At 41.5% G+C, this 12,554-nt stretch overlaps 1 protein-coding gene across 1 annotated transcript in view; it reads right to left on the reverse strand.

The window, feature by feature from the left end:
* MAP9 (microtubule associated protein 9) overlaps positions 1–12,554 on the reverse strand; it is a 177,480-nt gene that overhangs the window by 14,264 nt on the left and 150,662 nt on the right. The window contains exon 10 of the mRNA XM_082243222.1: positions 8,539–8,628. Coding sequence (XP_082099348.1) covers positions 8,539–8,628 — 90 coding nt within the window. The remainder of the gene's footprint in view (positions 1–8,538; positions 8,629–12,554) is intronic.

Here is a 12,554-nt window from a genome sequence, read left to right on the forward strand (position 1 = left end):
GGGGCTCTTTAAGGACGGATCTGGATCAATAAAAATCTCTGGATGCAAGATTTCCATCCGTTCACCAATGGTAAATATACGGGCTATATTTTTATAGCTAATCTAATATGATTTGTATATTGCATTTTTAACACTACAATGAATTTTGTAGATATCACAATCTCCCTGAAGAAGACCACCACTACAATAGGTTCGAAAAGCGTCTGAGTACCAGTTTTTGGTAGTGATCATGTGACCACGTATGTATTGTTCTATTTTTTTCTTGTTCTTACATTGGACTGTTTGATATTGTAACCAGAGCTCATATTTTTTACCCTATGTGTAATAATTTTTTAACAACTTGTCTAATAAAATCAAATATTTTTACAAAATGTATTTTCAATAGTCATTTGCTGCCAAAAAAAACCCTGGGGCATCTTTTCTTATTTTTCATTACTGCGTAAATTGGCACCAATACTAGGCTTTATTACTGCATAAACTGGCATAAATACTAGGCTTTATTACTGCGTAAACTGGCAACAATACTAGGGGTTATTACTGCATAAACTGGCATCAATACTAGGCTTTATTACTGCGTAAACTGGCATCAATACTAGGCTTTATTACTTTGTTTCGCTACAGTGTGTGGCGGAGGGAAGGGGTCCCGGATGGAGAGGTGCGCTGTACTGTAGCGCATCAAGAGACACGCGGAGAAATCATAAAGATCTCCCATTAAGTTGATAAAAATGTGAAGACTGTCGCGGCTGGCCTTAACACTTTTATCACTGTGGATGGCATGTCTCTGTGCTGAGAGCATGGTATTAATACTAGGCTTTATTACTGTATAAACTACCAACAATAATAGGCTTTATTACTGGGTAAACTGGCATAAATACTAGGCTTTATTACTGCGTAAACTGGCAACAATACTAGGGGTTATTACTGCATAAACTGGCACCAATACTAGGGGTTATTACTGCGTAAACTGGCACCAATACTAGGCTTTATTACTGCGTAAACTGGCATCAATACTAGGCTTTATTACTGAGTGAACTGGTACCAAAACTAGGGTTTATTACTGCATAAACTGGCATTAATTCTAGGAGCTATTACTGCATAAACTGGCACGGATACCAGTGGTTATTACTGTGTAAACTGGCACCAATACTAGGGGCTATTACTGCATAAATTGGCACCAATACTAGGGGCTAATACTGCGTAAACTGGCACCAATACTAGGGGCTATTCCTGCATAAACTGTCACCAATACTAGGGGTTAATATTGTGTAAACTGGCACCAATACTAAGGGTTATTACTGCGTAAACTGGCATCAATACTAGGCTTTATTCCTGTGTAAACTGGCACTAATACTAGGGGTTATTACTGCATAAACTGGCACCAATGCTATAGGTTATTACTGCGTAAACTGGCACCAATACTAGGCTTTATTACTGCGTAAACTGGCACCAATACTAGGGGTCATTATTGCGTAAACTGGCACCAATACTAGGCTTTATTAGTGCGTAAACTGGCACCAATACTAGGCTTTATTAGTGCGTAAACTGGCACCAATACTAGGGGTCATTACTGCGTAAACTGGAACCAATACTAGGCTTTTTTTACTGCATAAACTGGCACCAATACTAGGTTTTATTACTGCATAAATTGGCACCAATACTAGGGGTTATTACTGCATAAACTGGTAACTATACTAAGGGGTATTACTGCATAAACTGGCACCAATACTAGGGGCTATTGCTGCATAAATCGGCACCCTTACTAGGGGTTATTACTGCATAAAATGGCACCAATATTAGGGGCTATTACTGCATAAACTGGTACCAATACTAGGGGCTATTACTGCGTAAACTGGCACCCATACTAGGCTTTAGTACTGCGTAAACTGGTACCAATACTAGGCTTTATTACTGCGTAAACTGGCACCAATACTATGGATATTACTGTATAAACTGGCATCAATACTAAGGGTTATTACTGCGTAAACTGGCACCAATACTAGGGGTTATTAGTGCATAAACTGGCACCAATACTAGGGGCTTTACTATGTAAACTGGCACCAATACTAGGGGCTAATAATTACTGCATAAACCAGCACCCTTACTAGGGGTTATTACTGTGTAAAGTGGCACCAATACTAGGGGCTATTACTGCATAAACTGGCACCAATACTAGGAGCTCATACTGCGTAAACTGGCACCAATACTAGGCGCTATTACTGCATAAAATGGCACAAATACTAGGGGCTATTACTGCATAAACCAGCACTCTTACTAGGGGCTATTACTGCATAAACTGGCACCAATACTAGGAGCTCATACTGCATAAACTGGCACCGATACTAGGGGTTATTACTGCGTAAACTGGCACCAATACTAGGCTTTATTACTGAGTGAACTGGTACCAATACTAGGGTTTATTACTGCGTAAACTGGCACTAATTCTAGAGGATATTACTGCATAAACTGGCACCAATACAAGCGGTTATTACTGCATAAACTGGCACCAATACTAGGAGCTCATACTGCATAAACTGGCACTGATAGTAGGGGCTATTACTGCATAAACTGGCACCAATACTAGGGGTTATTACTGCGTAAACTGCTGAAATTGCTTTAAATTATAAATAAAAGATTTTAAGAATTTTCCTCTTTCTCAGAGCTAAGGCAATATCTGAGGAAAAAAGGAAAACTCTTGAAAGCTTTTAAGTGTTAGATTAGTACAATAAAAAGGTATCATTGCATACTGCATTACTCTTGTATATTTTGTAACCTTTTATATATATATATATATATATATACTTTAGTTTTTTTCAGTGGTATGATTCAGTGGGGAAAATTATGAGTGCCCCCCCCCGTTTTGACTGTGGTATCTTACGTGTCCCTCCTATATATTGTTCCTAGAATGGCCACTACTGTTTAGTTCTGTGCATAGATGCAATTTAGTAACTGCGGATTGTGCCAAGATTTTACTAAAAAAGGTTTTGATCTTATGGAGGTGGAAAAAGAGGTCAGGACCTTTTTAGCCTTGATTAATTTAGGTCTAAAGCCCTGTTCTATGGTTCCTCTTATACAGCCTTTATGAATATTTCATACTGTTAGAGGGGAGGTGTCTGAGGATTGGTTGTCGTGTCCGAAATTTTTAAATTTCTCGTTCAACCACATCTGGGATTTGGGTATTGGGATATTTTGGGTTTTTGGATCACTAGCCTTCCTTGTGGTAAAAGCAAATAGTCTGCTATTTTTTTTAAAAAAAAAAACAGTAAAACAAAGCAGCTTCCTTCAGCATAAACAAACGGTCCATATGCTTGTGGTACTCAAGCAAACATACGGCTCACCACCAGTATAAACCTTGTACCCTACTCAGGGTTTAGGGTTCCTGCCTGTTTTAGGGTCTAGGAAAGGTCCACAGAAGTGCAGGCAGTGTCCCAGTAGCCAGGTAGTACACAGTCTTCTCACAACTGTATCCTTTTCCACTCAACATTTCATAGACACATGGTGTTAGCTTCCTGCCCTTATCAGCCCTCTCTTGCAGGCTGGTTAACCCTTATATGATCAATGTACCCTTAATCAGGGTTGGAGGCCCTTGCCCTCCCAAAAATCTCTCTGAGCCTCTGAATTCCGGTCCCATATAAGTATTTAACAATCCTGGGAAAGCTGCAAATCAGCTTTTCCTCTCTGTCGGATCATCCCGAACCTCTTACCCTGCATGGGTGAGAATTCCTTAATACGCCATCTGAGCGACCAGAACTGAAATGATGAGGACACATATTTGCCTTCCAGGACCCATCCCTGGCATCTTGTACAGAATGTTGTCGAAGGGATTTATTAAGGTGTGCTGCAAAATATTGTTGTGGGTACAGTTGTTTTAAAGCAGTAAGTGTAACCACTGAAAAACTTCTATGTAAGTGTTAATACACCTATTAAGCACAACTCCATGATGTGGAGACCATTGAATTTGACTCCTTCTGGCCCGTAAACATTCTGTGGCAAGGCAAGGTGTCACAAGTAATAATACACCTTGCAAAAAGTGTCAGGAATCAGCAAGATATAAACTAACATGCATACAATATCTGGCAAGGACCTAAAGTAAAGTCAGTCAATCTTGAGATCTGGGATTGAGAGAACTCATTTCAAAACAACCAGTTATCGACTGCTCAAAGCTGTTGTGTCCCAGTACAGAGGAAAAACAGAAACCATAGAGAATGGCACAGAATACAGGTTTTCAGACTTCTAATCAACTGTCTGTCTAAGAGGGCAATCAGCAAGAACAGCTAAAATTTAGCTGAGTAGTAGAGAAGAAGAAAGTAAAAAAAATTTCCAGCAATTACTGAGTGAACCAGAAAGAGTTAAGGAGTGTCATGACTGAGGAACTGAATTCCAGCCCTGAGGTGGTTTTGGGGATTCCCTATAACCTTATATTTTTCTTTCTACTGCAGTTTGCCCAGTCAAAACTTTTAACTGCAGGAAGGAAATATTTTTTCTGTAGTGGGTCTGCAACCTGCATCCAGGGTGAGTTGTATACTTCCAGTGAGGACAATCTAGAGTTGGGGTCTGTGACTTTATCTCATATTTTTTTTCAGTTGCAGCCTCAAGACACCTTCAATTCAGGTGGCCATTTGCTCTACATCACTCTTGGTGGAGAGGGAGCGTAGGACATAATGGAAGACCTCTTCAGGTAGTAGTGGTAAAGCCACTTAGGAGTTAGACGCTGAGGTGTCAGCTTCAGAAGGAAGGTGGGACAGGCTCAGGGTGTGAACAGGAGAGCTGTCTGGCAGTTTGCTCTTAAGGTAAGTAAAGTCTCATGATTGGCTGGTGGCCTCCTTCCCTTCTTTGGGTTATGCATGTCATAAAGAGGTATGGCGCAGAGGCGTTATATTGGTTGTGGCCTGTGTAGAGGTTTGAGCATTCTCTGAGTCAAAGTATTCATGCAAGGCTCTCAGTTTCTGCCCTCTTGATGTTCCAGATGCCTTTTGGTTTTTAGACATGCAATGGCTGCTTTGCTCACCTTGTCCTTCTAAAAGATAGCATAAAATACAAAGCTCCATCAGGTTGCATCTCTACAGCTCCATCGATGGCCACATCCTCAGCGTGGACAGTACTTTTGCACAATGTGCTGGTCGATTTGGAACACCATGATTATGAACTGGAAACAGGGCCTGCATTCCCCTAGGGATATCTCATTCCATTAGCCCTGGCCAAACTTAATTTTAACTTTTTTCAATATCCCAAATCTTACAAAATAGATTTCCAGGGGTTCTTTAACGAGTCAAAACGTGTTGCAAAAGTCTCAGTTATAAAGAATACCAAATTTTAAAAAATACACACAAAAAAAAAAAAAAAAAAAAAAAAAAAGGTTGACCGTGCTTGGATTGTGCAGTGCTTTATAATGTGAGTAAGGAAATATAAAAAAAAACCCCAATGCTGTATTTCCAGCCTACAATCTGCGCTCAGGGCCAGCCTTTGGGGTGTGCGAGCTGTGTGGCCGCACAGGGAGCCATGGGCAACAGGGGCGCCGTGCGGCCATCACAGCTCGCAGTCAGTTACTCACAGGCAGGCCCGGACTGGCCATCGGGGCCATCCGCTCCGTGGCCGGTTGATGATCAGGCCGCACAGCGGGAGGTAAGCGGCGACCGCGGCCTGGACAGGGTTAGCACAGGCCGCGGCCGCCGCTTACCTGCTGCTGTGTCTCCTCCGGACTGCAGGGCTGAGCAGTGTATCTCTCGCACAGCTCAGCCTCAGAGACGCCACTAAGAGATCCCCCTCCTCCTCTCTGCAGGGATGCGAGAGGAGAGAGAGAGATTTTCAGATCCTCTTCCCGCCCCTTCTCCTCCTCCACCCGCCCCTCTCCTCCTGGGTCAGCCTCGTCCACACTCCCCGGGGAGGTGTGGGTGGGAAGTTTAAACCAAGAGGAGAAAAGCTGCAGACAGACAGCCTGAGCCTCCATCCTGGGGTAAGTAAGCTCACCCTCTCTCCTGCCTCAGTAAATAAAACAAATGTAAGGGTGGCTCTGTGGGGGGTCTCTGATGTAAGAGGGGGCTCTGTGGGGGGGTCTCTGATGTAAGGGGGGCTTTCTGGGGAGTCTCTGATGTAAGGGGGGTCTCTGATGCAAGGGGGGCTCTCTGATGTAAGGGGGGGCTCTCTGATGTAAGGGGGGGCTTTGTAGGGGGTCTCTGATGTAAGGGGGGCTCTGTGGGGGGGCTTCTGATGTAAGGGGGGCTCTGTGGGGGGTTTCTTATGTAAGGGGGTCTCTGATGTAAGGGGGGCTATGTGGGGGGTCTCTGATGTAAGGGGGGGGCTCTGTGGGAGGTCTCTGATGTAAGGGGGGCTCTGTGGGGGGATTTATGATGTAAGGGGGCATCTGATGTAAGGGGGGGACTCTGTGTGGGGTCTCTGATGTAAGAGGGGCTCTGTGGGGGGTCTCTGATGTAAGGAGGGCTCTGTGGGGGTCTCTGATGTAAGGGAGGGGCTCTGTGGGGGGTCTCTGATGTAAGGGAGGGGCTCCATGGGGGGGTTTCTCTAATGTAAGGGGGGCTAAGTTATTAGTGATCATAAAAAAGTTCCAAGAAAAGTTCAACGAAGTGCAAAAAAGGTGCAAGAAAATGTGCAAAAAAGTGCAAATAAATATTTATGGTGACAAATCTTCAATGGAAGGTGTACGCCAAAAAAGCACCCTATTTTGCTTCCACCAATCACCCCAAACTGACTCACCAGACTTAAAGTGGAAGTAAACCCAAGGGTATAATAGTTAAAAAAAAAAAAAACAGTTACATTCCCGGCGTGCTGGAAATGCTAACTGTCACATAGGATGTGCTCTCATCCAAACTGTCAAACCATCCAATGGCTGGTGTCATAACTGGTCACATGTGGAGCACCATGGCAGTTGAAAATTAAACAGACGCCAAGATGGCAGCTCCTTTGGCTGAAAACGATAGGAGGGTTTAACTTCCACTTTAAATAAAAGCCTATGTATTTTATGGAATCACGCTATATTGATTTATTTTTTGCACATTGTAGAGGTTATGAATATTTAATTGTTATTTATTTAGTAGTGGTATATGATATGTATACTGTAGTAGCCATGCAGATTTAATTATTAATTTAGCACTGTGTACTTTTTACAACAGAAACAGATTTGGATGATATATTTATATATCATTTTAGGGTAAATATTTAGAGTATTTTTGCGCTGATTTTTGTTCCTGTTTTTATCTTGCTGCTGCACCCACTTGCAGTCAATTAGCAGCAATTATACTCTTTAATAGTTTTTCAATAGATACAGCCATGTTTAGGTGACCAAGGGGCGCGGGGTGAGGATGGGAAGGGGGGGGGGGGCATAGGATTAGCTTGCACAGGGTGCCTGAACACCCAAGGCTGGCCCTGTCTGCGCTAATAGTGTATGCAAAGTTTCAGGCATACAAAGGATCATTTATTGGGTAAATAGTTTCCTAGGATTTACGCATCACCATGATATATCAACAATTTAGAATGGGCATAATAAACATATGGTGGCCACATAAAATAATACTGTTCATATCCCAAGCTTGTAGGACTAAACTCAAGAATAAGCACTTTTCATTGAACAGTAGTTATTTGTAAATGTACCTTTTGCCTGCCTGTAAACTCTAGTTAAATGGAAAATAGTGACATTGTGATGAAGAACTTTTATTTGGTAAGTAACAATTTACAAAATAAGTTGAAAGTTTATTCACAGACTCCAAAGCTTTAAAGCGTTACTAAACCCACAACAGTAAAATCAGTGTGCATGTGCAATAAAACATACTTGTTAATCCTCTGCATTGTGTAAAAAGGCTGTTTGATCCTGTATGCACAGATCCTCCTTTTCTTGCACTGTCCCCATAAAATGTCCTGAAAAGACAGGGTTACTGGAGGCAGGCTGCACATGCTCAGTTTGGTGTGTATTGCTAGAAAGTTTTCTTCTTGGGAGAGTGCATGTGATCAGTACAGGGCCAATCAGCATTGTCCAGACAGAAGGTCAATGGTCCTGCATCCTGATAGGACAGCCAGTGCAGTACGAAAACTCCTCCTACAAGTTATAACCAGGCACTGATAGAAGTCACAAGACTATATATTGCTAATGAGAAAAGGTATTTAGCAGTTTATTTGTAATAAAATGATTGCATTTCAATGTTCTGTGTACAGTGGGAGACCAGATAGATATAGTGAAAGCAGGTTCCTGGGTTTAGTAACACTTTAAGCCTTGTATAGCTTATGCATTGGGTTGATTTCAGTCAGATTACCAAATTTAGTATTTATAAAGATACTTTTAGTGGGTTTAATGGTGTTTATTCAGCTCACATAGAGGTGTAGATAGGATGGGTTGACTGGCTGCAAGAATGTACAATGACTGAAATAAATGCAATTACAGGGTATGGAGAAAGGGAATGGAAACAAGCACAGCCTCTTTGTAAACATATCAAATCAGTTACAGAAATTTACAGCAAAACACATATTTTACTATAAGATAACAAACAGGTAGACAGTACATTTAAGAACAGCAATGTCACATGCAAAATTTACCAGCTTTAGTTTTTCTTTCTTTTGCTCCTCTTCAGCTATTTTCATTTTATTATCTTCTTGAAGAAACATTTTCTTCTTTTCCAGCCAGTTCTGCAATACAAAAAAATGCAGTTGCATTTATTAGACGCACCCAGCAAATATTCATCCACTTGTTTCTAAATATTAATCATTATTTTCTCGAGGTGTAAAATGTGATGTTGCAAAATAAAAGCGAATGAGATTGTAGCACCATAATCCTAAGAATACCTTATTTTAATCATTTCACCAATAGAAATTGCTAAGAATTATTTTTTAGAATAGTGCTTGGTGAAAAAAAGTTGCTTATGCAATCGTTGAATGTGCAGCACCAATTAGATTAGCTTATTTTATCTGAGAGCATTACAATAAACTTTCAGTACAGGTATGGAAGCAATGGAAAAACAATATTTATCAGTTATACAGTTAGAACTCCTGTCAAGTTCTACTGCTATCTAGAGGAGGAAAGTGGCACAATAGAGTTGGACCAGTTGGGTTATCTCACTGGTATCTTAGGTATTGATGTTGATGTAAATGATCTGAGACCCATGCAGGCAGCTTTTACACCCCAGAGAAAGTTCATGGTCTCCTTTAGTGTAATGTAAAAAAAAAAAAAATTGAAACTGAAGTGCCACATTATTGCTAAGAGGACCAGATACAACTTTATTCCTAAAAAAGTCAGATATTTCTAAACCAAACTGCCAAACCAGCTGCTAACAAGGCCTGTGCTTATAATCACACAAATTACATTAAAAGGTCCAGTTCACTTCTAATTTATACCAATTGTTGTCAAACAAGCCCTGATAAAGGGGGCATTATCAGACCCCTGAAACACGTTGGCTACTTTTTGAAATGTCTCTGTGACTTTTATCAGAATAAAGTTGTATCTGGAGTTCCAAGCAGTAGTGTGTATTTTTATGTAGTATATCCTCTTCCCTCTTCTCTTTCTCCCTTTTTTTTCACCTCCCCCTCTTTTTACTCCCTTCCTTTTCTTTTTTTTTTCAACTGTTTTGGTTTTGTTATTTTTTACTGCCATTATACATCTAATTTGAGGATTGCATTCTCTGTTTATACTTGCTTTGTTGTGATGTAATTGATGGTATGGTTTCTCTTGCTGTATAGATTTTACCTGGTGTCTGTGGATACACATGGAATTGGTCTACTGATATTCACATTGGTATTTGTTTACCTTTAAATATACTTTTTTTTTTAATAGATATACTGGAGATAGATGGAGATGTGCATATATGTGCATATATTTGTTTTTTCCTCCTTGGCTCACAGCCCCCCTTTTCTCTGTTTGGTGTTTCCTTTACCCTAAAATCTACTCCTGTTGAATTTCAAAATTTGGCACCTGTATGTCCCTGGCGTTGCGGTTGGCCTGCTCCCTGGCACGCGCAGGCCCCGCTGTGTCTATCTGACAGATGAGGCCTGCAGCTATTGGGCAACGGGATGCGCTCGTCGGGCCCGTGTCATTTCCGGGCGCCGATCTGCGCACATGGGACACCAAATTTCCTGCTTGGAGCGCCCCCCTGGCGTCCGATGTCACCATGCAGTGCATGCGCGGTGACAACGGACGCCATAGAGGCCGGGGGATCACAATGGAGCCTGTTTGATGGGGAGATTCTTCTATGCACTGGGAGTGTATAGAGAGAGCCCACTAATTAAGTTCTTTTTTGACTAATGGGGACACCACACAGATGAGGCGCATTTGTATCTTGCTTAATGATTTACAATACATAAATAGGGACTCTTTTTCCCATACAGATGGGCAGCTTCCTACCGCTCTGGACTTCTGGATCTGGGTTTTTATGATTGGTGGTCTGGCTATTTATGCAAGTTTCTCTCTTATGATATGAGCACTTTATAGGAGTCCTTTCATATAATCCCCATCATATATACTACATAAAAATGCTTATATTTACATTTTTTTTCTCTCTCTGCCCCAGGATGGCTCCTCCTTTGTGGTAATCCTTGTAAGCAGCCTTCCCCTCCTTCTTTTGGCATGCCAATGGGACCACACCTTGTATATTTGTCTTACATTGCATACCTGATCAGTCAAGTGGCACGCTTTGAAAGCTTGGGCGATTTTTGCCCCTTTTGGGAGGGGCAGATTTAGGAGCTGTAGGCTATTACGTGCAGTTATTTATTGATACATCGATACACTTTGAGTATGGCAGACCGATTCTGTGTTCCCCTACATATAGATGGATGCTTTATACCTATGTATTTCACTTTTTGTACAATGCTAATATGTATATATTATATTTATAGAAAAGAGATTGTGCTCTGTCTTTTCCCCTGAAGAAGAAATGATTGTAGATTTTGAAACATGTCTATGTATCATGAACTGGTTTGGCCCTCCACTGCAGAAGACCAACTTTATGTTCCAGACTATGAGCATATCTGACCATTAAGAGGTTTGATACTGTATTTGTTTTTATACTACTATCGGTGATCATATTCACCTTTTATTCATGTTGGAAGAAATTTTCCTAAATAAAAATTGTTGATTTTATACACTTTCTATTCTCTTGATTACTCCTATCTGGTTGGCCTAAAAAATCCCTGTGGGTTTTTTTTCCTTCTTTCCTTTGATACCTCACATGTGTGGTTTGAACACTGTTTACATATGCGGGTGCGACTTGCATTTGCATTCACTTCTGCAAAGGAACACGGAGGGACGGGGCGCTTTACATTTTTTTCCTAATTGATTTATTTTTTATTATTACACTGTCCCCAGTGAATGGCTGTGCAGCAGGGGTGTGTCAGGACAAGTTTGATCATTGGAGAAAAATACACTGAGTTCCCAGCATAGCTAGAGAACGGATTATGCTGTGCTCTCCTACCTAGTGTGGTCAGTTTTTAGTAAGAAAGCAGAGGGACTGGCAGGAACACCAGGGATATCACACAAAGGAAGCAATACAAAGAGAACAGGAGACCTTCTCATACAAGTACATGGTACAGCAGGCACATCAGGAATATGAAGTTTTGGGGGTAACAAAGGCTTTAACTCCATATTACAAAATGTAGACAAGTCCATGGGGAATACTTTTACAACACATTGTATAAAACAGGATAAACACCTGTTATCTCTGCAGGATTTTATACCAATACAGGTACTTCTACTAATAACAGATACACATTTTGGAGAATGTTTGTCAAAGTGCCGTATCTTGTGTAATCCCCTATGGAATTCATAACCTGGGGTTTAAAAAAGAATTATTAATTCTCTTTTTCTGTAAAGGAACTACATTTTAAACATTGGATCCTAGATCCTAGAGGTCATGATACATGATACCACAATGCTAAAAAATCCCCTTCAATTGATTGGTGTTTGACTCCTATAAGACTAGATAAAACTAGTTTAAGCCCTTGAAAGACAGCTACAGCTCTGGCTTTTTTTTTCCTGGGAGGGCGTACATGGTTGCCCTTCCATGTTCGAGCTGCCTGAGCGCCCCCTGCTGCGTGTGGATGGTGCGCTCTGTGATTGGGGTAAATGGCCAATCACAGGGGCCCTGTACCATGTAAACAGCTGATCAGCTGTCAGGATGTAAACATAAGCCGGTTATCAGCTTTTCTTTCCTCACACTGACAGTGTGAGGAGAGAAGAAGAAAGCTGATAACTAGCTTCTGTTAAAGAGACATCGGTCCCAACAGTGCCCACAAGTGCTGCTAATCGGTGCCCACTTGTGCTGCTAATCAGTGCCCACCAGTGCCGCCAATCAGTGCTCATCAGTGCTGCCAATCAGTGCCCAACAGTGCTGCCAATCAGTGCCCACCAGTGCTGCCAATCAGTGCCCACCAGTGCCGCTAATCAGTATTCACCAGTGCCTTTTAGTGCTATTAGAGCCAATTAATGCTGCCAATCAGTGCCTCATCATGAGTGTCACCTATCAGTGGTACCTATCAGTACCCATCAGTGCCGCCTATCAGTGAACTTCAATGCTGCCCATCAGTGCCACCTATCAGTGTCCATCAGTGCCACCAATCAGTGTCCA

The sequence above is a fragment of the Pelophylax lessonae genome (genome assembly GCF_965119305.1).
Source record: "Pelophylax lessonae genome assembly, chromosome: 1".
Classification (NCBI taxonomy): Eukaryota; Metazoa; Chordata; class Amphibia; order Anura; family Ranidae; genus Pelophylax; species Pelophylax lessonae.